The 26,260-nt window shown below is 40.6% G+C and overlaps 1 protein-coding gene across 1 annotated transcript in view; it reads left to right on the top strand.

The window, feature by feature from the left end:
* The window catches only part of COLEC12 (collectin subfamily member 12), a 98,945-nt gene extending 76,504 nt beyond the window's left edge, over positions 1-22,441 (top strand). Inside the window, exons 3-10 of the mRNA XM_061448703.1 lie at positions 4,082-4,204; positions 10,534-10,632; positions 13,237-14,283; positions 15,667-16,155; positions 16,821-16,957; positions 17,649-17,758; positions 19,420-19,565; positions 20,747-22,441. Coding sequence (XP_061304687.1) covers positions 4,082-4,204; positions 10,534-10,632; positions 13,237-14,283; positions 15,667-16,155; positions 16,821-16,957; positions 17,649-17,758; positions 19,420-19,565; positions 20,747-20,766 — 2,171 coding nt within the window. The 3' untranslated portion in view covers positions 20,767-22,441. The remainder of the gene's footprint in view (positions 1-4,081; positions 4,205-10,533; positions 10,633-13,236; positions 14,284-15,666; positions 16,156-16,820; positions 16,958-17,648; positions 17,759-19,419; positions 19,566-20,746) is intronic.
* The last annotated feature ends 3,819 nt before the right edge of the window (positions 22,442-26,260 follow it).

The following is a 26,260-nucleotide window of genomic DNA, read 5'->3' as shown; positions in this document are numbered from 1 at the left end:
TTTGCAGAGAAGGGGGTCCCTAAAGCATGTGAGCCAGCAGGATCTCTTTGTACTAGGTCGCTGTCTGTTTGGCCAGATGTCTTCCCAACAGTGAGACAGAAAAAACAGAGCTCTTATTAAAATAAGTCAGGGAAAGGAATGGAAAAAAGCATGTGTCCAGCGAAACGAGGCACATTGTGTCCCATCTGATATTTATTAAACATTGATCAAATCTGCAGTGAGCAATGCAACATCATGCGGAAGTGACCCTGGTTCCCTGGGTTTGGAAGTCAGTGACAAATGTCTGGGAGCAGACCAACATCGAAAACCTGTGTACAGGACACACAGAGAAGCGTGCAGCACTAGAGCAACAATAACAAGTGGAGAAGAGCTGAGTTCATCTGAGAATCCTTTTTTTGTAGGGGATAGAATACCTTTTACATATGTTCTATTGATGGATTGAGCATGTAGGGTCTTTCCCTGTACATTTACTCTACAGGTTTCTAGATGAGAGGTTATACATCTCTGCATTTTATGTAAGCCATGAAAGCAGGCATGAAAGTGGGTAAAATTGGGAAGTTTTGTCATATTAAAGCCCAAGCTTGGGCTCCTTGGAGTTTGACTCCAATGTGATAAACCTGTATGATTTTATACCAACCTGCTGGGTTTAATAACAATGAGCATTTGTAATCATCTCCTGTCTGTTGTTCCATAGTGTTTTGCCTATCACATCTTTTCAGAGCAACCCTTCAATAAAACCCTTCAATAAAAATAAGTGTCTTCACAGCACAGACTAAATGTGTCCTCCTTTATTAGAACAATCTTATTTGGGCTTGGTCTTTAAACAAGGTAGTGGATAAGAGCAACAGGGCAATTTGAAGCCAGGCTCGGTGCTTGGGGATGTTGTGGAGCCCTGATTACACTGTAATTCATCCATATACAGACAGGGTTGCATTCCTGGCTTTTATCATTGCTTATAACCTGGATTATTTAACTGCACAGAAAGACATCAGAATGATTCTCCCAAATCTTTCCTTCAAGGTACCCCTGTCTTTAGTAATTTTTATATGTCTAGTTAACTAAAAAGTCATGTGTTAACTAGCAGCAGAGTGAAGAACTATGTATTTGCAATAAAGAGTAAATTTAAAAGCTCTGGAAGACTTTACTGTGTCCATCTCTAGGTGAAGGAAAACAAAGGAGTGTGTGAGAGCTCCCTGGCGTTTTACTCCAGCCCTGGACCTGGGACATGTTAGATGAGGGTAGCAGAGACTCAGTGTCAGTCAGATGCAGTTTTAAGCTGACAGGCAGAAAGCGCCAGCAGGCAATGCAATGCACACTTCCAGCCCAGCTTAATGGAATTGCTCTAGCCTGTATGATCGCTTTAGTACACTGTGTTTATGTTATCGATACCAACAGCACTGGACTGTTAAAGGATGGAAGGGTCTGGCTTTTGTTGGGGTGGTATTCTGATGTCAAATTGAAATATGCTGAAAGTAAAAGTTCTGAAAAGCCAAAGTGCTGTTTTATTGAAACAGTGATAGAGAGGACTGAGACAAGTGAAACAAGATCCTTAAGAAGCACTGGAACATACATAATGCTAGATGCTGAACTGCGATACATCCAGCGACATCAGTGAAGTTTCAGCTCATTACGCTACACAGAAAGCCAGAGTACGGTGACAGAAAGCAGGTCATGTCATAAAATGAGTAAGCTTAATGCAAGACAGTAATCAAGTGAAACTTTCTACGTGCAGTTGCTGTCAAAGGTTTTGTTTCTATTTCTGCCTTTCTCTGTGCTTTGTACCTCTGCAGTCTATCAGTCTTCTCAGTTATGGATCTGGTCCTGCTTCCATCAACATTAAAATAGGGAGGATCAAGTTTTCTGTTATCTGTGTATTTAGAAGGTGAATGTGATGTGCTTTTTGCGCAAGCTTCTCCTGAGTTTTCGTATGTGGTATGTTCAAAGACTTACAGGATTGGAATCTGAATTTTAAATCCATTGGAGGAAGAACCTTGCATTCAGCACACAGGGGTTCAATGAACCCATTAGTACTGGCTAAGAGCAGTGAAATGGTGCTCTAGACACCACGAGTTCCCACTATGAAATAATTTCAGTCTTTGAATACCTACTGCAAACCTTTAGAAAACTGTACTTTCCGTTTCCAGCAGAGCTTCCCCACTAGCAAACTCCTTGAGCCTGTCAACCAGCCGAAGAAAACCAGCCCACACATCAGGATCCATAAGCAAACTTGGCTATTGAATTATGGACACTTCACCTTTTCTTTTGTAGTTCAGGAGTTACCAGCCTTCCAAATCTAAGTCACCAATAAATGGGCTATGCAACTGCCTGTCTCTGTCAGGCCCCTTCCTTCCAACCTACCCAGGCAGGAGAGAAGCCTTTCACCTCTGGAATTTCTGTTCTTGGGAGGTTTATGCTTACAAGTCTTTGTCTCATTTTCCCCTAATGTTCTTCTGCCTGAAAAAAAAACCAAGCACCCAGATGTTCCCAAATTATTTTATGCCTAAACCCCAAGGAACCCAAATCTATGACATGTCTTTCATCACATGGCAACGGAACATGATGTCGCAGATTAAATGTTTAGAAAAAAACATGTGATGTCATAATGTGGAAGATGGGCTGACCTGTGACAGACGCATTTCTGTCTCAGCCACAGCTAGTGTACATGTAGCAGGAACTGAGGAAAATGCCTTGTCAAATAAACTTCGCATAAATTCTCTTACTGAGTTGCCCCAGCACAGTAATCCCTCCTTCAAGTAGCCTGGGCTTAAAGAAGTGGCCGGAAAATGCTGTTCTTTGAGACAGAAATGCTGTTAACTTAACTTGATATGTTGGTCACCCGTCCTCTGTGAACCCAGGGGAAGTGGTCTGTGCTTTTCTCTTAAAATTGAAAAATAAAAAACCACTCTGCAGAAGGTCGTGAGTTGGGAAAAGTAAAATCAGCTGTGGGTTAGGCCTCAGGGGAAATATAAGTTACTCATAAAAAAGCTACAGAGCAAGTTTTGATTAGTTAAGTAATCTGGTACATAGAATTTATTAGAGCTTAAAGCTTTCCTGTGGGACTCCCCTCATAGTACACAAATAGAGTAAAATATCAAAGAAATGCATTTTCTGACAGACACGGAGAGCTACATTAATCCTGGCCTGCCTAACACACACTGGAAGGAGGGGTAAATCCCACCCATTCGTTCCAGCATAATGGTCCAGTTTTCATGTTTTTAACACATTTGTGTTTCTGATGAATTTCTTGGTAACTTAATGCTTCCAACACTCTCGAGCTGTTCCCAAGGAACACATAGAGAAAAGAGGAATATTGCTTCCCTAATAGACTCAAAGATATCAAACCGTTCTGCAAAAAGCTCAAATACAGAATAATAAAGGCCCGTTTTCCCTCCTAAGCTTGAGGCCCTTTTTCTTACACTTTATCACAAGGGGATATTCACCAGCTTTTTCTGCTGGTATAAGTGGACCACTAGCTTTACCAGGATAGCACCCTTTCTTTTCTGTGGAAATAGGATATCCTCCAAACCCCCCAAAAGAAGGAAAAAAGTTTCTCTCATTATGGAAAGAAAGTGTTCACATGGTAACTGTTTGTGGTAATGGCTGCAAAGCAGGAACAGTACTCCTACCAGAGTTTCACAATGCTGTTTTGTTTCTGTATTTTCCTTCTACCAGAGTATTTACCATCTCCTGTTGCCCCAGTGGGGAGACTGAATGATCAGAAAGAGCTGCTGAGGTGTACTGCCTGACAGAGGAGACAGTAATGAACAGTTGGCTTCCAAAGTTCACCATAGTCTTGTAACCACAGTTGGAAAATAGTCCTGTCGCTCAGGAAAGCCACAGGTTTTCCACTACAGCAGAACCGACTTCTCTTCCACATGCAAATAACCTAAAGTGATTGTGACTAAGCTGATGCTTTAACCACTATGGAGGCTCTCCTGGATGATTAGGGAAACAGGCACCTGTATATCATCTGCTTACATAAATTACTTGTTCTTTGGAAAACAGAGGAGAGGAAATGGGGAGATAAAACTAGCAATGTGTTCTTGGGTTGTTTCAAAATTCTTTAAATCTTATTTTGCAGGTATTCAGGAGGGGACTCAATGTACCAAATGCAAAAATAACTGGGCACTGAAGTTTTCCATCATCTTATTATATGTTTTATGTGCCCTGTTAACAATCACAGTAGCCATTCTGGGATACAAAGGTATGTATGCATTGAACCCTACATTTCACTTTCAGCCAAGCATGTTTCCATGTATGTAGACAGACAATTTATCACATTAAATATCAATACCTTGGCAATGTTGGCTTTTGTACACGCATAACAACAAACAACAAGCCTTAGAGTTTCAAACAGTTTTGAAGTTTTGAAACTAGATTGGACATTTGAAAGAAAAAAGTTAGAACAAAGCGATCATTCTTCTACCATGAAGGAGTGCTAACTGGAAGACTCAAAGCTCTGTAACGTGGGCTATACCTTGATTTCACTGAGCTGTTTTACTATACCTCACCTTTCCAGAATAAATATCCTTAATGAGAGAGCCAGGAATAGTCTTACTAATACCATATTTATCACAGTAACAAAGCGTAGAATCAATATTACTTTGAAATATCTGGCAGAAAGATTGAACCAGGAGTTGACAATGTATTGAGTTATCTACAATTATTTTGACGAACAAAGATGCTTAGGTGCTTTTGACAGTAATTTCAAAGATCATGGTAGTTAGGCAACCCAGTAATGGAGAAAATGTCATTTGTGCAAGTCATTGGTAGGGCATATTAGAAAGCACAACTTAAAATTCCCATATGTCCTCAGCAGTAATTAAATGCCACTTAGGCATTCTTATGAATGTTTTGATGTAAATGCCTGGTTTTGGAGTAGTCGCAGCTATATTAAGTTAAATAAATGAGACATGAGTTTCTGGTAAGAAAAAGAAAGTGAATAGTATCATTGTGAGTATTATAACAGGACATTGCAGTATGTTGCATACAAAACAAAGCTAGCTTTAAACAAGCTACTTGAGTATAGCTCTGAGAGTAGCTTCAAAAACTCTCCAAGAAGCTGGGTAAATATTCATGTGATTAGCATGCAGTGCATCCTGTGCCGCCAGCAGCTGCGCTCGTAGCAGAGCTGACATCACCTCTGGTCCTTTGCCAGTGAAAGAAAAGGAAATAGTGGAAATAGAAAGGGATAAATAATTATTTAAGAGGATTTGGTACAGTTTTGAGTGGGAAGAAAATTAAAACTTCTTGGTTTAGATGGAAGATTCAGCCAGGGAGATGAGAGAATGTGAAGGACATATTGAGACATATAGGTATTCCTTTTTCATGTTAAAGCAGACAGAATGTGTCAAAATCGAATGCAAAGAAATACAGTACATATATAATTGGTCACATATTCTCTTGAAGAATGTGTAACTGGTCTCTGAAAGTCAAATTCTGAGGAAAAAAAAGTGCCCAGATTCAAAACCTTGTTCTTCATCTCTGGAGATAAGATCATTTGGTTATATGGAAATGGGGAGGACAAACTTAGGTCTTTGCAGATACAAATCTGCAGAGATCTGCTTCCAGCAGATGAGGATGGAATCCTTCTAGGCTGTAACCCAGCCAGAAAATGCCTGGGATGTAACAGATTTTTTCCTAAGAGAGTTTTATACAAGGCTGTCAGTTCTGGGGCTCACCAGAATACTCCGATCTCATTCGGCATCAGAAACAGCTTATCAAGTTGGAGGGAACATTGCTCTATATCTTGCTTTGGCAAACATTTGTTCTTGTGTGGGAAGCCATAGCAGTAAGGAAACTGTCCAAAAGATCTCTCCGGGAGAGGGAGTTTCTCTTTCAACCCACAGTTTTCAAGATTCTTTCTCCATGGGGGCCTCTAGCACTACCTTTTCCCTAGTCTTTGCTCTGGTGTACCCACCTTTGCTGCACTCATTTTTAAAACTCTTTCTTGTACTGAGTATACTGTCATTGGTGCCTGACCAGAGACTAGTCCTTCTGTCATAGTAGTTGCAAGCCACATCTATCCAGGGCGAGCATAAAAGAATTTCCCACAAAATAATGGAAAAAAGAAGATTGTAGGAAGGTGGGTAATGCATATCTTGCTCATACACCTTAAGACATCTTGGTGACCACTGCTCCACCACTCACCGACTGCTCCACCTGAATGTCAAGGGCAAGAGGCATACTCTGGAGAAAAGTCATGTTTATTTCAAGGTGTTACTTCTATAACACCAAGCAGCAAATGGTCATGTCAGGTACAACCCTTTGTACCTGCAGCTGAAGACCTTCAGCTCTACAGTGCCTAAGTGCTGATTTGCAGGCAAAACATGAATTAGACAAAACCCCAGCTGACAGTACATGCTCGAAGGACTTACTGCAATATTTTTGATCATTGGGAAGGAATTAGGCCTTCAAGGAAGAAAAAAACGCAAAATAAAATTTTATAGAGCTCTTGAACTCTCAACGCTGCATCAGAGTTTGGCTTGTCTTTTCTATTGAAATATTACACTGAAAGAAGGAATTTTGCTGGCATCAGGGATTCTTTCAGTCTCTTAGCTGAGTTTCCATTAAATTTGCCTCCCACACTTATGTTTATAAAGCCCAAAACTGCTTTTAAAACTTCCATTTCCTACGTGGGATTTAGATCTCCTTTGTGATTTAAAATGTTAAAACTACTAATCAGTAGATTAAATATGGCAGGCAAAAAAATAGCTCAATGGGAGGCAAAGTCAATATAGAACAAACCTCCAAACTGGTGGTAAAAATTATATAGTAGGTTAGAGAAACCTGAAACCAAAACATGAATTAAACATCAAGGTCACGAAGGAATAACAAGATGAGTTTACTATTAATTTGCTTTGAGAAGGCATATTAAAATACTGTTAAAAACATCTGTAATTTTTTATGTGTTAAATTAAATGCAAAATACAAAGTTATACTTTTTCTGGCATGAGCCAGTGTCAGCTTAGCCTGTTGAAGGTGAATGATCTCCCTGTGACTCACTACAGTGAGGGAAGTTAACTTGCTTTCAAGCTTGAATTTTATAGTTCTCATTCTCTAGTCAGTCCTTGTTCTTAAGTTTCTTGACTAATGCCCACCATGACTTTCATCTGCTTACTTCATGTCTCCCAGACAGAGTTTGCCTGCCATTACCCAGGGCTGGCACATCCTGGTGAGATGGCACATTTTGTCTCTGCTTCTGAAATAGTGGCTCCTATGCAGACAGTCCTCACTGTTCCAGTCAGCAACTACTTGAAATTTTGCCTTCTTTAGGGAGGACCTTTACCACATTTTCTGCAGTGACCTTGTCATAAAATGAGATGACAACGTAGACAGATCTGACCAAGCTGAGAATTAATATCCAAAATCAAGCTTAAGGTTCTGAAATCAGCAGACTGTTGGGAGCAGCATAGTGGCCTTCATAAGGGATATTAGGCTGGTCTGCCATGTTTCTGTAGAAGATTGAAAGTGGCTGTTCAAGCCCAGGGCACTCCTGAGAACTTGACATCCACTGCTGAGAGTGCTTCACAAGCACACCTACCACTGAAGGTTCCATCCAGAGATGGTGGTGGGAGCTAGTGCCAGGGAAGGGAAAGCACTCCAAATAAGTGGGCATCTGTCCGTATGATCTCTTTTGACAGCAAGAGCAACAAAACCTACTTTGGCCACAGGTCTCTACTCGTCCTCCCCAGGGTTCATACTTTCCTCTTGCAGGGCAGTAGCAAGAAAGAAGCTACAATTTGCTTGGGGAAGGAGTATATGTACAAAATTAAGTCCTCCAGGCTTGTTTGACCATGGAGGCTAACATCCTGCCCCTGCAAAAAGTAAATATATGCATTGGTCTGTGGGATGACAAAATTCGTTTTAGCCTGCATCACCAAGAATCCTTGAGCAAACCCTGCAGTTCACGTTTGCAGAGATCTCTGTGGGTTTTGCTGCTGGAGCTGGATGGCTTGAACTTGGTTCTAGCCTCCTAGACACTTCACATGACAGGACTGACTTGTCCTCTTAGGGGAAACAGAATTAAAATAAAGGAAATGGTTTGCCTGATATAGCTAATTCTGCACTTTGATCAGTTAATCTGGATAAGTCATCGCTTGTTCAGTGTCAAACAGATAAAAATCAATACCTTCTGTATTTGAAAGCAGCCTCTAAACCAGCATCGTCCAGATAAATATTGTGTCAGCACTTCCAGTCCAGGGCTGCTGTCTGGCATCCAGTTACACATGAGAATTAAAAGCTATGACTTTCTGTAGGAGACAAGCTGCTGGGGACTGAGACCTTTTAACAGCCTTCATTAGTGACCTTTCATACGCAGCCCAGTCACTGTCTTCCCCACATACCATGGCCAGTTATCAATAATACCAGTGAGGCTTCTGATTAAAGTCCCACTTCAACAAATTTTTCGGGTGTTCCACACAAAGAATATCCATATCCACAGGCCAGCTTCAGTCTTTGTAGTGTGGGGTTGTGTTTTTTTTTTTCCTTTCATCAATGAAAAATACCATATGCTTTTATATCTTTAATTCCCTCCTATCTCAACTAACTGCTAGTACAGGCTACCACATATTGATAGGATTTCCACTATTTTCATTTGCTTTGGACTCTTCAGGGGAATATTTTAACCCAAGTTTCTAGTGTCAGAATTCATTCAACCATGAAAACATTCTTGTTGTTATAGGACAGTATAAAATCTCAGTTTTACAAACTTAAGATCTGACATACAAACTGTCATTTATTTGTACAGGAAAAGGAAGGAACTACATTTTCCTTTCATTATTGATAATATATATATTAATTTTCCAACTCCAAGTGTTTTGCGTAACTGTAGAAAACAGGTGAATATTACACTAAATCTTGATTAACAAGACCCATAGGTAATGTGACATTGCTAGTCAAGGCACAGGTCCAGCAGAAACACTTGGAGTAGGCCAGGCAGAAGTTACTGAGCAATGGTCCCCCTGAAAAATCAAAACCATTATTATAGCCTGGAACTCTTTAGCAATCTGCTGTCATCTCAGATATAGAAAGCCACACTCTGACTGTATCCTTGCACACACAGTGAAGTCTCTGTTTTACTGGCTTGTTAGCAATACAGAAGGGAGCAGACAGATAATCCACCAAGAGTGTCTGGTCTCTCTGAAAACCTTGAGACTTTTTCTCTGTTGTAACACTATTTACTTCAGTTGCACCAGCGAAAATCTCAGTGTGCTTTTTCTCCTGTTGGTTTGGGGGAAGCAATAAAAGCCTCCTGTGTAACTGTGGTACCCAGAGTCAGAAAAACAAGGACAAAGGTTAATACAGAAGGAGCAGCTAGTGGACTGCCCTGTAAAGGTCTAGGATTCTTGTGGTTGCTTATGAGCAGCAGAAGATTGACTAAATATCCACTTCTAGTAAAAACCCAAATCTTTACATAGCAACAACTTCCATGAAGCTGTTTCTTAGCTGATTATCTCACAGAAGTTACCCCCTAACCCACACCGGCTTACAGAATTGGCTTCACTATCTCAAGACATGGGAAGCACCTTATTTCTTCTGATGGAAAGGAGGGAGCTGTAGCCTCTCTCATGGTTGGTTCAGATCCATTCTGCTCCCAGTGTAGAAAAAGGGTTAAATAATCTCGTGATGAGAAGAAATTTCTGCCCCTGGTTGTGGCTTGAATGAAAAGCCAATGAGATAAGGTTTGCTGTGGAAGCTGGAGGCTGCCTCTGACCTTCAAGCATTTCCCCTTTTTGCCCCTGGAAGTTACCCTGGGCTCTTTATTTGTTGCTCTGCTTTTTCCATTTCCGTATCAATCCCATCAAATAATCAGATTGCCTCAGTGACAAGAAAATGACTCAGACATGAGTCATTTTTAAGAAGCACACCAGCCAAAAATCTGCACTTGCTGAGTGACCTTTCAATCTTAATGAGGAAGGTTGGTTTCATGACCATTTTGAGTGATATCTGTACCATTGTCAAGATGTTTAACAGTTTGTCTCCAAAATATCTGGTAATTGCACCTTCAAACGTCTATCTCAGTCCAAAGTTTGCTATCCAGGTGGCATTTTTAATGATTAAAAGGCACTGGAGGGAAAAAAAAAATCCTTTTAAAGGAAAAATGGCTCATAGCAAACTAAAAGGAAGTCTTGGCTCATGAGTCTGAGCCTTTAGGAATCAGTCTGCCTTTGCCACACAGCCCTGTGCTTGAAGCATGGAAATACTGTTAAAAGGATTTAGTTCATGAGGAAAACCCACAAAGAAGGATTTCCTCATTCAGGAGAGAGATGGCTCATGAGCAAAGAAATGTTTGGGAACTGTAAGCAGACTGAAGTACTGGAAGAATGGTGGGTCCCACCAGCAGATAGGAGCTCATCCTTCCAACCTTTTACAGAGCCACAGAAGAGTGTAGTGGCAAGCAAAGCAATTTTAAGGTGGTTTCTTTTTTTGTTTGATGTTAGGGGTGTTTTTTAATTTGATTTGTTGTTTACTAGACTTTTAAAATAATTTTACTTTTATTCTTTCCATAACATATTGTCCTCTTTCCTCTAGTTGTAGAAAAAATGGACAATGTGACAGGTGGCCTGGAAACATCCCACAGAAGATATACAGAAAAGCTCACAGAAGTGGAGAGTGGGCTGAAGAAATTAGGTAATACACACACAAGCAAAGCCCCTTTGTATTATGGCTTTGAGGTATTCTCCTGGCAGGTAGCAGAAGGAAATTTGCCTGAAAAATCTGTGGCTCTGACAAGATACAGCACTTCTATTCCAATGTCTCAAGTACTTGGGATAGCACTTCAAAGCAGTTAAGAGCAGCTCTCCTTAGGACAGCATTTTAAGCATACTTCAGTATTTACAGTTCCCACTGAAATAACTGTGAAATCATTTATAGTAAAATAAACAGATACTTAAAGGTTGTCCTCAGGAGAGAGTCTTCTCTGAGGTAGAGATGCAAAACATAGCAGAAGCTGTTCCACAGCACAACAGATTCTACATAAATTGGAAATCTATTACCCAGTCATCCTGATGCTGTTTTAGCAGTTGAGATTCAAACCTGAAGGCCATTTTAAAGGGTGCACAAGCAGTGAGGTGTTCAAAACTCTGATGTGTGAGGCAAGTTGATTACTTCCATAAAATATTTCTTAATCAACTCAGGGAACACAGGACACAAGTTTGTTACGAGTTTGTTATGAGTTCAGCTCTCCCAAGTGCTATCGCAGTTCTCAATTTGCAGGAAGATGGAAAAAATCTTGGATTTCTCCTTGTACTCACTAAGTGTACATTTCTACATTTCTTCCCTGTCTGGAAAGGAAACACAGCTGCTTATAATCGATTTATATATGCACAGACATATAGTTTATATAATGAGTTTTAGTGTAAAAATAAATAATTGGTTCTGATATAAATATAAATATATTAAATATGGATATTATTAATATACACATAATGCATGTGAAATTTATTTGAAGACTGAAATTAATTTTGTTTAGCTTCAGAAACCACATGTTGAGATGTGTATTTCTAGGAAAAATTACTTGCTTGCAGCTTGATCATAAATTTTTACAACTTTTTCCCCTCAAAAAAATAGCTGGATTCTGAGGCATTTGCACAGTGCGTTTAGTTCAAAGACAGGGAGTAATTCAGTGGCATGTACTTTTAGTGATAAATATACAGAAGTAAATGTTACACCTTCAAGCACATGGGACTTTTGGGTTATATTTGGGTTATTGTGTTATGCTGATTAAATTTTCACAACTTGGAGTGCCTTTGATTCATTCATGCCCACACATTTTTACACGCTGCTGGATGGATGGCCAGTGAGATGCTCAGGACCTTCAGCTCCCATTTAAATGGACTTAACCCATGGAGGAAGTTAAAAAAGTCATGGAGCAATGTGTGTGGGAGGCATAAAGGTAAGAGAACTGCTGTAGGGCCAGAAGGATAACAGCATGTGGTGAATAAAAGATGGGCCTTCGGGGATTAGCTGTGTGTGAACCTGGCAGTTGTCAGAGCTGTGTGAGGAACACAACATAATTTGAGCTATAACGAAGAGGTAAACACAGAGTCAGAGCTGAGAAGATCCTGGAATGAGACAAGTGGCGGGGAAAGGAACTGTGCTTGGGAAGATGTCCATCCACAAAAGACTTTGTAAACACTTCAGACTGAAGTCTCACAAGCCACCATTTGATGTTTGCCATCATGACTCATTCAAACACACCAGAAGAAAGCTCCATACACAGCTGTATTCACTGTAGTTTATGAAAACCAGAGTGCTTTCTCTTGGGGACATATGAAATGATGGACTTCGGAGTGCGTAATTCATAAATATAGCTACACTTAGATGAGGACAGTCATATATGAACTGCATGTAGGAGAGAGAAGCAACTGAGGTCAAGAAAGCGAATCTTCCAAGTGAGTGTTGACTTGCTTGGTTTCCGTGTCCTGGCTGATGAGCTGTGCAGCCAAAGAAGCTTAATCATATTCAGACAAGCTTCCAGAACTATTCTGTAGGGCAGTGTAAGCAAGAGCAGAGATGGTCCTCAAGGTTAAAGGTTTTGCCTTCCTCAAACTCAGAACATGAGGAAACAGTAACAACAAAATAAATGTCATTAAAAACAATAGTAATATATTAGAGCGAAAACCAGAAATACATTATATCCTGTCATACCTGGAGCAGCCTGCTGGCAAGGCTTTTGTCTCTAACCCAGATTGTTCTAAAAGAAGTATTAGAACTTTTTTAAAACTAAACCCAAGATTTTTAAAAAATGGAAACATAGGTACTAAATCACAATGAAGATATTCTACCTGCCAGGAAAAAGAAGAATAAAATACGAGCAGCTAAAATTTACTTATGAGCTTTCAGCAAAATCCAGCTGTGGCTTCAAAACATGTACTTACTGATACCTCTTTAATATTTTGAATTCTGTTTGCCATTCGGTTTGCATTCAGAATACAAGAATACTTGACTGCATTTACTCATCAGTGGTAGTTTTTCCCATATATGATGCTAGAATCACCATTTTGTTCTCCTCAAAAAAACACAAGGTCTTCATTGATTGCTCTTTGATTTTAGCTCTGCTAGTGACAGAACTTTGCTTAGTGGTTTCTCTTTTCCGGAAAAATACAGCATTCTGTCTATTGACAAAACATTTTGACAACCTGACTGTACTTAAAATACCCTGTGCTTTCTTATACTGTGTTTTTAAAAACTCATCCTAAAGCCTTTCTTTTTTTTTTTTCTCATGTACAACAGATGACCAAGCTGGGCAAAAAGCCATGGACACTAACACTGAACTGTCTAGCTTCAGATCTGACATTCTGGCTCTTCGTCAGCAGCTTCATGACATTGCAGAGAAAACTACCAGAAACAAAGATACACTGGAGAAGCTGCAAGAGTCTGGAAATGTATTAGATGATAGACAGAGTCAAATGAGAAGTGCCTTAGATAGTAACTCTATCATGATCATCAGTGTTAATAAGACTCTTCAGGCATATACTGGCTATATCAACAATCTTCAACAAGACACAAGTAATATCCAAACAAACTTGCAAAACCAAGTGCATTCTCATAATGTGGTCATCATGAACCTGAACAACTTAAACCTGACACAAATGCAGCAAAGAAATCTTATCAGTGTCTTGCAGAAGTCAATGGAAGATACAAGCTTGGCTATTCTAAGAATCAAGAATGACTTTCAAAATCTGCAGCAGGTTGTCCTTCAAGCCCGAAAGGACACAGATGGCCTTAAGGAGAAAGTACAAAATTTGCAGACTTTGGCTGCCAACAACTCAGCATTGGCTAAAGCTAACAATGATACACTTGAAGACATGAACAATCAGCTCAGCTCCTTCAGCGGGCAAATGGAAAACATAACCACAATTGCCCAAGCCAATGAACAAAATCTAAAGGATCTCCAGGAACAACATAAAGAATATGAAAACAGAACTTCTGCCAAATTTAACCAGCTAGAAGAGAGGTTCCAGGTCTTCGAAACTGATATAGTCAATATCATTAGCAACATCAGCTACACTGCTCATCATCTACGAACACTGACTAGCAATCTCAATGAGGTCAGGACAACTTGTACAGACACCTTAAGTAAACATTCAGATGAGCTGATTTTTATGAACAGCACGCTAGCCAATATTCGCTTAGACTCTGCATCTCTCAAGGTGCAACAGGATTTGATGAGGTCAAGGTTAGATGTTGAAGTTGCCAATTTGTCAGTAATCATGGAAGAAATGAAGCTGGTAGATTCCAAACATGGCCAGCTCATCAAGAACTTCACTATCCTACAAGGTATATAGCTTCCTTAATGATGCTTCTAATAGTCTATGCCAAATTCCTGCTTGCATTACTTGTTTAGTTCTGTGGAAGATAGTGTATGCTGGCAGAGTTCTGGGGTTTTCTATTATCTAATCCTAAACCTTGTGAACGGAAATGTTGCTTGAATTTTCCGTATTAATTTTCCTATGCCTTCTTTACATAGCTACAATAGGGATGTTATGAAAGAAGGTTCTGACTTAGCAAAATTTATTCTGACTGACTGACTGGATCTGGTTTTGATTTAGTTTCTAAAATAAGCAAGTGAAGGTGTGGAACCTCAAAAAACCAATGCCTGCTAAGGAGGAAATGGCTAAAAAATATACATTGGAATATTCCCAGCAAGGTCCGCCCTTACTGGAAAACAAGTTGCTATTTCACTTTCAGCCAGTTGTTAGTCTGCCAGAAAACATCCTACTTTGCTTAGTTCTTTAATCCTGGGATATTTTATTTTCTCCAGAAACAAATAGCATCAAGTTTAGGAGGCTTCTCCCAGCCAAGTATTATCCCAAATGAAAAGAACACTCATATTTCCAACCTGATGTGAACCAGTCAAGCCTAAAAGCCTAATCACAAATATAAATCCATTGCTCCAAATAAACTAAGGCTGAATTAGAGCCAAGATTTCATGTCTATAACCATAACCTCTCTGATTTCAACCAGGACTAAATCACTGCAGTTTAGGAATTTATCTCTGGAGGATTTAAAAATATGTAGGTTGGCGGGGGGAAGTATATTGGGAAGGCATTTGCTCATCCATGATCAGAATCCCAAATTATTTTGGTTTTTAATGTCACAATGTTGCCATTTCCTAATGTGTGTATCATTCTCTTTCCTGTTATAGCTGACCAGTTTGCAACTAGTACTTCTGGTCTTTCCCACAGTTGGCCTGTTACTTGCTATTCATCATTTTGTCCCTTTTTGACAATCCATTACTGACAAAGCAGTGAACAAGGTCGTTGCAAGAGAAAGAGTCTTACAGTCTAAGAGAGGAGTGGTCGGGCTAGAAGGAAGTAGCAGAGTGAAGGAATGGGAGCATCAACATGCAAGACAGAGTGTGCCTTGCAGGGACTGGTGCCTCAGCTGGTCACCTAGGGCACGGTGTCATTGTCCAGTTCACAGGACAAGGTGCTTCAGATTATTTTTTTCTGCATCCTGTATTTCATAGAGGCTGAGGAAAGATCGATGTTATATAGCACCCAAGAAGCAGATGTACAAGCATTACTCAAAGTAACTGTTAACCCGGTTTTCACAGTTCTGAATATCCAGTGTTGCTGGTCTGAGACACATTAAATGAGGACCCCTTGTGGGCTTTTTGTTTTGTCCATATCCCCACTTTTTGTGCTTACATTGTTTCAGGCCCTCCTGGTCCAAGGGGACCTAAAGGTGACAGAGGCCCTCAAGGTCCTCTTGGCCCCGCTGGCCTAAAAGGACAAAAAGGAGAGAAAGGAGAGCCTGGACCACCAGGACCTGCAGGTGAGAAGGGCCCACCTGGGCCAACTGGGCCACCAGGAGAAAAAGGAGGAAAAGGTTCTAGAGGATCACCTGGCTCCAAAGGTCAGAGAGGTTCTCCGGGCAAGACAGGTCCGCCTGGACAAAGTGGAGATCCAGGACCACCAGGTCCACAAGGCAAAGATGGTCCACCTGGGCCACAAGGTCCACCAGGATTTCAAGGGCTGCAAGGAACTGTGGGAGAGCCAGGGGTACCAGGACCTCGAGGACTACCTGGGCTACCTGGAGTCCCTGGGCTGCCTGGTCCAAAGGGTCCACCTGGGCCACCAGGGCCACCAGGTCCAGGGATGCCAATGGCCCTACAGAGTGAACCTACGTCAGTGCCTGAGGCTAATGGTAAGCTATCAACAAACTGCATGCATCTTTTACTGAGATACAAATATACATAGTAGAGGGTGTTCACCACTTAGTTTCTAGTTCAAATAACCTCTGCTTCCTTAGACTAAATGTCTGGGATTTATCACAAAGAGCCTTGTTAAGTGAAGACATGTTGCTTCACCTATTGCTCGTCCTTCTGATGACCTGAAAGTTAATGTTTACAGCTAATGAAAAAGCAGCAATACTGTGAGTACTAAATAATCCCCTTGACCACACAGCTCAGCCTTGATTGCACAAAGTCAGGATCCTAATAACTGAGACTGGATATTAGGAAAAAATTATTCACAGTGAGGGTAATCAGGCATTGGAACTGGCTTCCCAGGGAAGTGGTGGAATCACCATCCCTGTGGAAGTGTTCAAAAGCTGTGTAGGTGAGGCCTTTAGTGACATGGTTTAGTGGTGGACTTTTCAGTCCTGGGGTAGAGTTTGGACTTTATGATCTTAAAGGTCTTTTCCAACCTAGTTTATTCTGTGATTATAAGTAAATTCCTAAAGTGCTTCAGGTCTCAGCATACTGCAGATGGGTGTGGGATCCCCCACTTACTGTTTGCCCTATGCAGAAAGTTACCACCAGCCCCTTGAGTTACCAGTAACTAACTTAACACAAAAAATTCATATCACAGGTTGTTCTCCTCATTGGAAGAACTATACTGAAAAGTGCTACTACTTTTCAATTGAAAGAGAAATTTTTGAAGAGGCAAAGTTATTCTGTGAAGAGAGAGCATCACGCTTGGTTATCATAAACAACAAAGAGGAGCAGGTAATCACCTTCTCTTTCTGCTTTCCAAGGAGAGAGTTTGATGTTATTTAGTATGTGGAAGCTACAAGGCAAGTGGGAAGCTGAGAGCATTGTGAATTCATATGGTGAAGCAGAGACAGTGATTGACTCCAGTTATCATTTTGTTCGGTCTCTGCCTGCTTCTCCATGTGCAGAAGGGCAGAGTGTTTTGAACCTTTGAAGATGTAGTCCATTATGCCTTGCATATTATCCAGAATGTATTTTTTGCTGTGGTGGATTTTAAATTGTCTGATTTGATACATGCAGCCTAAAACTACTGTGACCAAAAAAATATTTTTAATCTACTGTAAGCGTAGCTATACTTTTACAATTGTTCAACATAATTATTTGGTGGCTACATAGGAATGGGGTTGTCAAGATACAACTGCTTACTTTTGGTCTTTTTTTCTTCAGTTTGTATCTGTGAGACATTGCCTGTGACTTTACGTCAACCTGGTTTTCATGCCTAGCTCTCTCTACCTCACATGAAAACACTGTGGTGGATTCTAATGTGGTTGCAGAGTCTCAAGGCTGACTTCTGAAGCATATCTTCAGCTTAGAAAAATTCTTCTGTCCCTTCCTGTTCTCATAACAAAGATGCTCATGGATCTAGAGCAGCTTATCCAAAGACGGTTGTGTGTGTTTGTCCTGAACCAAGATCTTTCTTTCACAGCAATGGATAAAAAGACAGATTTTTGGAAAAGGCAGCTTCTGGATTGGACTAACAGATTCAGAGAAGGAAAATGAATGGAGATGGCTGGATGGATCCTTACCAGTTTACACGTGCGTAAACAAAAACCAATGGTGTTTATTTTCTGCAGATGCCGGCACTCTCGCTGACACTTCTAAAAGCGTCATCTAGAAATTATCCAATGGATCCCGAGGGTTGTGAATGCCAATGAAATAATTTGTTACTGAGGGTACTGCTGAACTGCATTTTTTTCTCTCTCCCTTCTCCATGCACAAGTCTTTCTTTCCCTGCCAGGAAGAAAACTGAATGTTGAATGAAAGTATCACATAACTACACAGCACAGTGTTTCTTGCCAAAACATTTTCTCCTGACTTTCATTACAAAGTTGGGATGGAAAGGACAGACAGTGTTGCTGTCTTGGTTTGAATTTTCCTTATTTGCATTACAACTGGCTATAAATAGAGCACTCGTTCTGATAAAAAATGACCAGCCTTTAGATAAAGTCCAAATCCAAGTGGAAAGTATTAAATGTAAGGAAAATGAATGAAACGAGGGTGTCTATGCTTTGGCCAGCTGAGAGCTGAATTGGCAGCTCTCCAGGAATCCTAGGGCTACACCTAATTTGTCCTAAATGGAACAGATTACAACCCTCCGAAGTTTTAATACTGAGGAGTGGACTAAAGAGTTTATAGGGCTGAGCATGCTGTGCTCCAGAAAAACAGGCTACAGTCAGTCACATGTTACAAAATGATTAGCTGTGATCTCACTGGTGTTTATCTTGATGGGAAACATGGAAAAAGTCAGATGCAATTCCAATGAGCTGTAATATTTTTCCCCTTTTCTCCCTCCCCATTTTCATCTTTCTTTCTCTTTATGGCAGCACTGTGACTGAATCCCACTTAAGCTGCTGTTTTCAATAGGTTTCCACTACACCATGGTTTTAGGTGCCCTGTCATAACCTCAGAGCTGTCAGTTACTGATTTTCACAGTATTCCATTACTTCTGGAAAGCCCTGTGTCCTCCCAGGTGCCTGGTCTGATGCTCTGTGTCAGGCAGGCATGTTTTTTAGCTGAGCATGGACCATATCAGCCAGCAATCACAAGCTCCCTTCAACAACTTGTTTCTGAAGGAAAATAGAGCTTTTAAGTCCTAAGACTGGAAGTGTTTCTCACTTGTTAAACAAAAACAGCATGAGGAAACACTTGCTGTAAGTTTTTTACATGCTGCATTAAGTTTCACCACCAAACCTATTGATCTCAAAAGATATATCTATATATACTTTGTACCTTCCTTGTAAGTCCAAAAATACACTTGCCCATAAAACACACGGATTTTTGCTCTCCCTCCCAAGAGGCAGTCAGAGGGCTGAGCTCCTTTGCAGTGAGTGACGGCAGCTGCGGGCTCTTCTCAGTCCCATCTGCCGGCAGGAATGCGGCATGCAGGCTTTGCAAGCTCGGAGTAATATACATAGAGCGTGGAGTACTCCCACTGTATGTGCATGTACATTTAGAAACTAAAATAAAGTTCATCAGTCTAATTTTAGGTCTGTAAATTTTGGCAGCCTGAAGCTGAATAGATTCCCTTCTTAGTAATACATCTGTTTTTCATTTTCAGTAAGAGTCATGTATTGTTTGTTTCAGTGTGTATTTCCCATTCAGAACGGATCTCATGATGTTTTTGTTAATTTCTTGCCGTGAAACACTGTCATGTGTGCTGTGTTGTGCAATCATATCTCTTACTTTTTGGTTGAAAGGAACTGGAAAACTGGGCAACCTGATAACTGGAGCCATGGGCACGGGCCAGGGGAAGATTGTGCTGGGTTGATCTATGCTGGGCTCTGGAATGATTTCTACTGTGAAGACGTCAACAATTTCATTTGTGAAAAAGACATGGACAAAGGTAAGCAAGGCACTTGGTTTGATTACTTCACCAGACCCACAGTAAATTTTCTGCAGCTAAAGAGCAGAAGATCCTGGCTAGATGCTATGGCAGGGTCTTTTGAGGAAGAAGGGGAAACACATGTGGAGCACTTCTACTCAGATCCTGCCCAGCATGCACTTTTCTAATACCCTGTGCGATGCAGATGCTGGATTTACTGCATTTGGTAAAAGCAGTCTCCAAGCTGGCTGTAGCCATGGCATGCTCTGCATCTTGACTGTCTCCTGCAGACATTAAACATGCCTAAAATTTCAGGCATGATTTGGCAAATGCTCCAGACCCTGGCCATACTGCAAGCTGTATTTATAGACTCAGTGGCCACACAAGAGGGAAAGCTGGCCTTAGCATGGCTCAGGGACCAGCCTCAAAAACCCAAAAAGACTGTTTTGAGAGTTTGTGCAACATGAGGCACTTGGTGACTGCTAAGGAGATCTTAAAATTCCCACCACTCTGAGGAGATGTCCCATGGGGCTGAGAGGCCAGGTCCACAGGCTGTAAGTAACTCATCTGTTCCAGCTGAAGGACTTACAAACTGCCAATGTGGCCCAGCAGTCATGCAAGTGATTGCCACAGGGCATCTCTTTCTGGTTACACACGCATTTCTGCAACAGCAGAAGGGAAATGGTTCACATGGCTGCTTAGAGCCTGGCCCCATCATCACAGAGCTAGGTGGTATTTGTGTTCATGGTGGGGCTCTGCCTAAAACATTATCTCTTCCATACAACCTGTCTAAACATTGCTTTGCCAAGGGTGCCCGGCTGCTCCAGTTGCAAGCCTGTAGGTTGAATTTCAGTGAAGGCAAACAGAAATGTCAGCTAGAGCCAAAATTAAATCCCATCCACTGAAATGTTCCCCTAAACCAAACCAAAACAAAGTGCTGAACAAGCTTTCTGTGTGTATAACTCTGTTTGTATGTCCAGAGCAAAGGACCATGTAATGTAATTTGCTCTTGTTTTCCTACATACATTTGTTAGTTTAGGAAAACTTCATGGTTTACAAATATTTGTCCTGCAGGACTTAAAGAAGCTGAATATGAGTCCACTTGTACATACCTTGATCTCTGTAAGTTTTCTTTTTGGAAATGCACTTAAACTTCACATGGGGTTTTTTCTTTGTTTTCCTTTTTTTCCCTCACGCTGCAGGGCAAATATTTGGAGTGTAACAGGCTGTGACTCAACAGATATCTACGTATTATGGAAATTTACTTAAAGAAGAAAATCCTGGGAGAGAGAGCAACATTGCCTACCAAAATTGAAAGGGGAAAAAAACCCAAACAAACAAAAGCAAGAACTCAAAACTGGTTTAAGTGTATAAAGGAATTCAGCAGCAGCTCTTCTCCAGCATCCTGCAATTATTCAAGGCCTTTCAACCCACAGCATCAAGAAATACCGCTGGACTAATTCTGTTACAAATTTTCTTCCCAACCAGTAACCACATACATAAGCGACTTGCGTCTTCTAAGAAAAGACATTCTATTAATCTGAAAAAGACTGTTGGTCACTCATATAGAAAAACATATAAAGCAACTGTGTAAACAGTATGTTTCATTTGCTAAATCCCAAATGTAGGAAAATTATACAGATACACGAATATATAGATTTTATATAAATATATATATATAGTCCAACTCTTATCAATAATATGGAATATACTTTTAAGAGCTTTTAAAACTTTGTATTTTTGTACAAAATATTTGCTTTTTACAATTGTTCTCTTTTTTACTGACTTTTTTTACAAATATAGTGCACAGGGGCCAAAGAAAACAATAAAGGTACTAATAATTCATTAATTTTTTTTGCTGGTTTGCTGTCAGGCCTAGCTCAGCTATAGAGAAATATTTTTCCATTTAGAAATATTTGTACTTTCCCAGATGATTTGTTCTGGTTAAATAACTTTTAAAGCAGATTTTAGGTAGCGTTTTCCATATTATATGCAGTCTAATCTGCATGTGTAACAATTAAGTTGACTAAGAACTAGATACTCATTATAGCTCTGATCACAGCCAGTGTTCCATTGAGGTACTATGCGAAGACCATGGTAATAAAAACTTTTCCATCCTGCCTGCTTACCTGCCTGTCTTCTTTCCTGTCTGCCTGCTTTCCTGCCTGCCAGCCATCTTGCCTTCCTGCCTTCCACCTACTCATGAGAAAATGCCACTGAATTACATCACCAGCTCTTAAGAATGATTTTGAAATGCTTTCATTCCTTCTCCCTTCTCATGAGGAATTCTGCCCCAGTAGGTGCTACCCATATTGCAAGTCAAGCCCAGGTGAAGGATTTGATGAAAACAGCATTAAAGGAGCTGCACATGCTGAAATATGTTTCTTCTTAAGACAGAAGATGTGGTAAGAAAAACACGCCATACTCAGAAAAGTCTAATCAACATCTCCAAAGTGCTTTGTAAATCGATCTCTCTGTTTTCTGGGCCACTACTCTCCCAGACAAAGTAGAAAATAAAATACACTGCAAAACAGAAATCAGTGTGTCTAATGGGATGTAGCCAGTTTCCTCCATGGTCCCATGAGGTCCCATGCAGTTTATCAGGAATTAAAAAAATATTAGGAACCAGTTCATTAATAGAAACCCTGGTTTTGGTTCCCAGTTTTTATACTCTTTACATGGCCAAACTCTGTGTCACAAAGGAAGTTGTTTTGGCTTCTTGGGAAGGAGAGTTTTTTTTCCATTGCCTCCTGACCTGCCGTTTACCTTGGCTGAATGCAGATAAGTTTGTTGAAATACTCCAGCTCTGTTGGAAAGAGACAAGATTTTGTACTTCTGATTTTCAAATACTGCTCCTAAGACCAACCGATTAAAGACTGTTGCTTTCCTACATCCCATACTCTCTCCAGTGATCATTTGGCTTTTTAATTTTATCCATATTTTTATTAAAGAAAATAACATGTTATGTTTGGGGATCTGTCCCGTGGTACATATTAGTTATTAGACAGGAACAACATGAAAATTGCATATGTTTAACTAAAAGTGAAAGATCTGTGTATCACAGCTGCAGAAACCATGTGTCCCCATCTTTGAGGGAGGGCTTTTCTTCAGGCAGTCTGGATTTCCTGAGACTTCTCTGCTGGCTTTTTCATCAAGTCTTAGATGCAACATGATTCTGCTGTACACCCTCTCATGCTGTACCTAGTTGTGTGTAGATACGCACTGTATCTACATATTTATACACAGTGTCTGTGGAGATATGTTAAACTGCTATTTGGGTAACAAGATACTACTACTTTGCATGGTCAGAGAGCTTCACAAACCCTGGTGAGTGCAGCTTTGCAGAGATAATACTGAATTAGAAGCACTGCTACCTTTGTTTGGAGTGTTGGCTTACTTAGGTGAAATAAGTCCATTCTGACCATCTGCCAAACGACCTTCTTCCTGGTTTTTACTGATGGGATAGATTTCTGTCAACAAAAGAAGTTAATGAGAAACCTCTGTGTAAGCCCCAGTTATATTGCTTCTTTGCCCTTTTCATCCTTCTGTTCCTTCAGCAACAGCAGTGATGGTGCATATTAAGATAAAGATGGTTCAAGAATCATCTAGCATCCTCCAGTCCTCTAAAGAGGTTTTCTGAACAGCAGTGATCAACAGCTATAGCTGTACTTACGGCTGCATAAGGTTACAGAATGGCCGTTGATCAATGAAAGCTTCTTAATCAGTTGGAAACTAGCACAGCAGCTATGCTAATCTATGGGCAGTTGGGAAGCAACCATTGAACCAGGACAGTTTAAAGGTGTGACATGTTTATGAATTAAATATTCATTTCAAAGTGAATTTCAGTTCTGGGTTGTAACTACCTATAATAATGTTCTAATTATTCACTTTTAATTGAGAAACAACATGTGCCTCTGCTCAAGCTCTCTGTTCACACATTTGAAGCAAAGAGTGTAGCTGCAGAGCTGGCTGGAAAGCAGTGCTGTAGTTGCGTGTCTGGAGTGTCCGGTCATCCTTAGAATCTGGCCTGAGCAGCTAGGTGGGCTGAGACAGACCATCCTTCTGACCCAGTATTCCTGCAGGAGGGAAATGGAGGTGTCAAATGGCAACACAGATTGAAATCATTGGGAGGACTGGGAGAGTGTTAAGACAGCTTCAAGAACCTGCCACAGAAAGGAGAGATTCGTAGGGATGCAAACAAGACACCAGAAAGGGGCCTGGGAAACATCCCCATTAAATCCACTTTCTGTATGGTCTGAGCGATAACACAGGTTGTATGGAAAGTTTTAAGTTATAGGAAATTATTTTCTCCCAGCTCAAGTTTTGGCTTTCTTTCTTACACACAAATGCTGTAACTTGGCATGCTGAGTATACATTTCCATCGTCCTTTCTCTTGCTTTACATCAAACTAAATGCAAGTTCATATACCCTGGCAAGCAAGACTGTGACAAGAAGGTGGAGGGGAAGGCAGAGAGGGTGCAAAGTCACTGTGTTTTACATCCAGTGCTGGATTTCTTAATGTCATTTCTGACTTGCTTCATTAATTTATTTGGAAACACCTTCAGCTGATTAGAGCTTATAAATCTCAAACTTTCATCCCCTTTGATGTCTATAAATAATATGTGCAAACGTTTCAATAAAGGAAGCAATAAGAGGAGACACGGAAGTGAATGTTGTTTACTCTGTGCATGCTTGTGTAACCAGGAGAGATGTGGAGTTCAGAGAGATGTGGAGCCACAAGCATTTATCTGTAGGTATTAAAAGTCAAACTGATGAGAATTATTTTCATTAAAGCCTTCCTTCTCACACCATCCTGGTTTGGAGCATGACTGTGCTATTTTATCCCTTAATTGCAGTTTTTTGGGCATTGTTTTTGCAGCACCTAGGTGCTAAAAACTTGGTCTGAGCTGTGCAAGACTTTTGAGAAGGTCTTAAGTACCAAGAACTCCCTCTTGCAGTTCACTGTTCTAGCATGCAAAGCACTGCAGATAGGCCCTCAAGTGAACGTCTTGAGTAGAGCAGGATCAGTTCCTAGATTAGCCATTATTGCAGCTACCTTAATTCAGCTGTTTATAATGGCTATTCTGATCTTGCTATTTTTCGCTTTCTCAGATGGCTGACCTCCTCTTTTAATTTTCTGTTCCTGGCAAGTAGCTCCTCTGTTTTTAGCTAGTAGCAGGAATTGGTTTCTGATCACTGGCAAGGCAAGGAGCTGGTCAGAGGAAACTGCTCTGCAGCAAGAAAGAGAAAGGTGGCCAAGTTGATTCATGTGTGAGAAAGCAAAACCACTTTTCCCCAGCGTAGCTTCCTTCATTAAAAGCACAGCGGCTCACACAGATGTAGCATCCAAAGGGAACAAAATGTCTCCAGCCCCAGCCTCCAGACTCGCTTTGCTTTCTCACCCCTCACTTCTGTGGGTGTTCTGTGCACCCTGGAGATAATTGCTGGCCCTGTGCTGCTGATGCTCTTCCCGCACTGGGACACACCTCTGCTCCCAGGGCATGGGCAGGAGCCAGGAGGAGGCTCCCGGCGCTTACCCGCACTCACTTAGAGGTAGGTCGGGTATCTATAGATGGGAAAGAGCAATGACTTACAAAGCCCTTGTTTCCCAGAAACCAGACCTTCCTAGAACCAGAGCCTATTTGTTCACTCATCATCTTCATCTCATTCTCTTCATGCTGTTTAGTGAAAAAAAAAATAACAAAACCAACCAAAACAAAAATAAAAACAAACAAAAAAGATCTTGGCAAAAATAACTTCTGGAAGTTCTGATGTGTTTTCTTTCTGAGGGTGAAATACATTTGTTTTTTCTTTCCATCTGGCTCAGAGATGAAAAAAGCATTCTTTGATTTCTTTCTCAAAATAAACTCAGTGTAACACTCCAAAATGTGTGTAGAGATTTTTTTTTTCTAATACTAGAACAATAAAAGCAAATCAGTAGGCAAATAATGCTCTTTTTACACAAGATCTTGCATGCCATGAGGATTTTCTTACCCAAAGGGCTTCCCAGAGGCATGTAAGTATTGCCAGCCTGATTTTGTGACTGAAGGAAAAAGAAGATTTTCAAGAATATGATTCATTTTGACATCTCAGTTTTGGGGATTTTGTTTTCATATGTTGGGGAGGAGTTTTTTACCGATTTTCTTTTCTTTTTTTTTCCCAGCAGAACCAGTACTGGCATAAAGAAAATTAGTTTTCATACACCTCAGTGAACGGAGTGGACTTTTCAATTCTCAATTAAACAGAATGGTGTCTCTCCCACATTACTGTGGGAGGTGGCCATTTCTGCTGCTGTTTTGAAGAGTAGAGTTCAGTGTGATTACAGGACAGCAACATAATCCCAGTAGACAGAGATGTCTTGCGTGGTTTAGAGTTAACAGATGACACTAAATTACCAAGAGACCCCCTAATCGGAAGGAAGGAGGTTCAAGGATTGCTGAGACTACTGACTCCCCTGCAGCCCAGCTTCTATAAATCTTCCAAAAATTGAACCAAGGTCTACTTTAAAAATAATTAGATTCCCCTTTAATCATTTTGGCTGATCCTCCAAAACTTTATTACGAACCTTCTTTTAGTAACCAGTATGAATGTAATTATGGCCCGTTTAGATACATTTGTTCTCATTCCAAGTGCTGTCCTTTAGCTTAAGTAGCATCTCTTCCGGGACCATCAAGCAGTTGTGGTGGTCAGTGGAGCCATTCATCTTGAGACAGTAA

This window comes from Pezoporus flaviventris, unplaced genomic scaffold (genome assembly GCF_033815535.1).
Source record: "Pezoporus flaviventris isolate CSIRO_AGI_PZ_B2104156 unplaced genomic scaffold, CSIRO_AGI_Pfla_v1 ptg000007l, whole genome shotgun sequence".
In the NCBI taxonomy this organism is placed as follows: Eukaryota; Metazoa; Chordata; class Aves; order Psittaciformes; family Psittacidae; genus Pezoporus; species Pezoporus flaviventris.
This window is presented reverse-complemented; position numbering and strand designations above follow the sequence as displayed.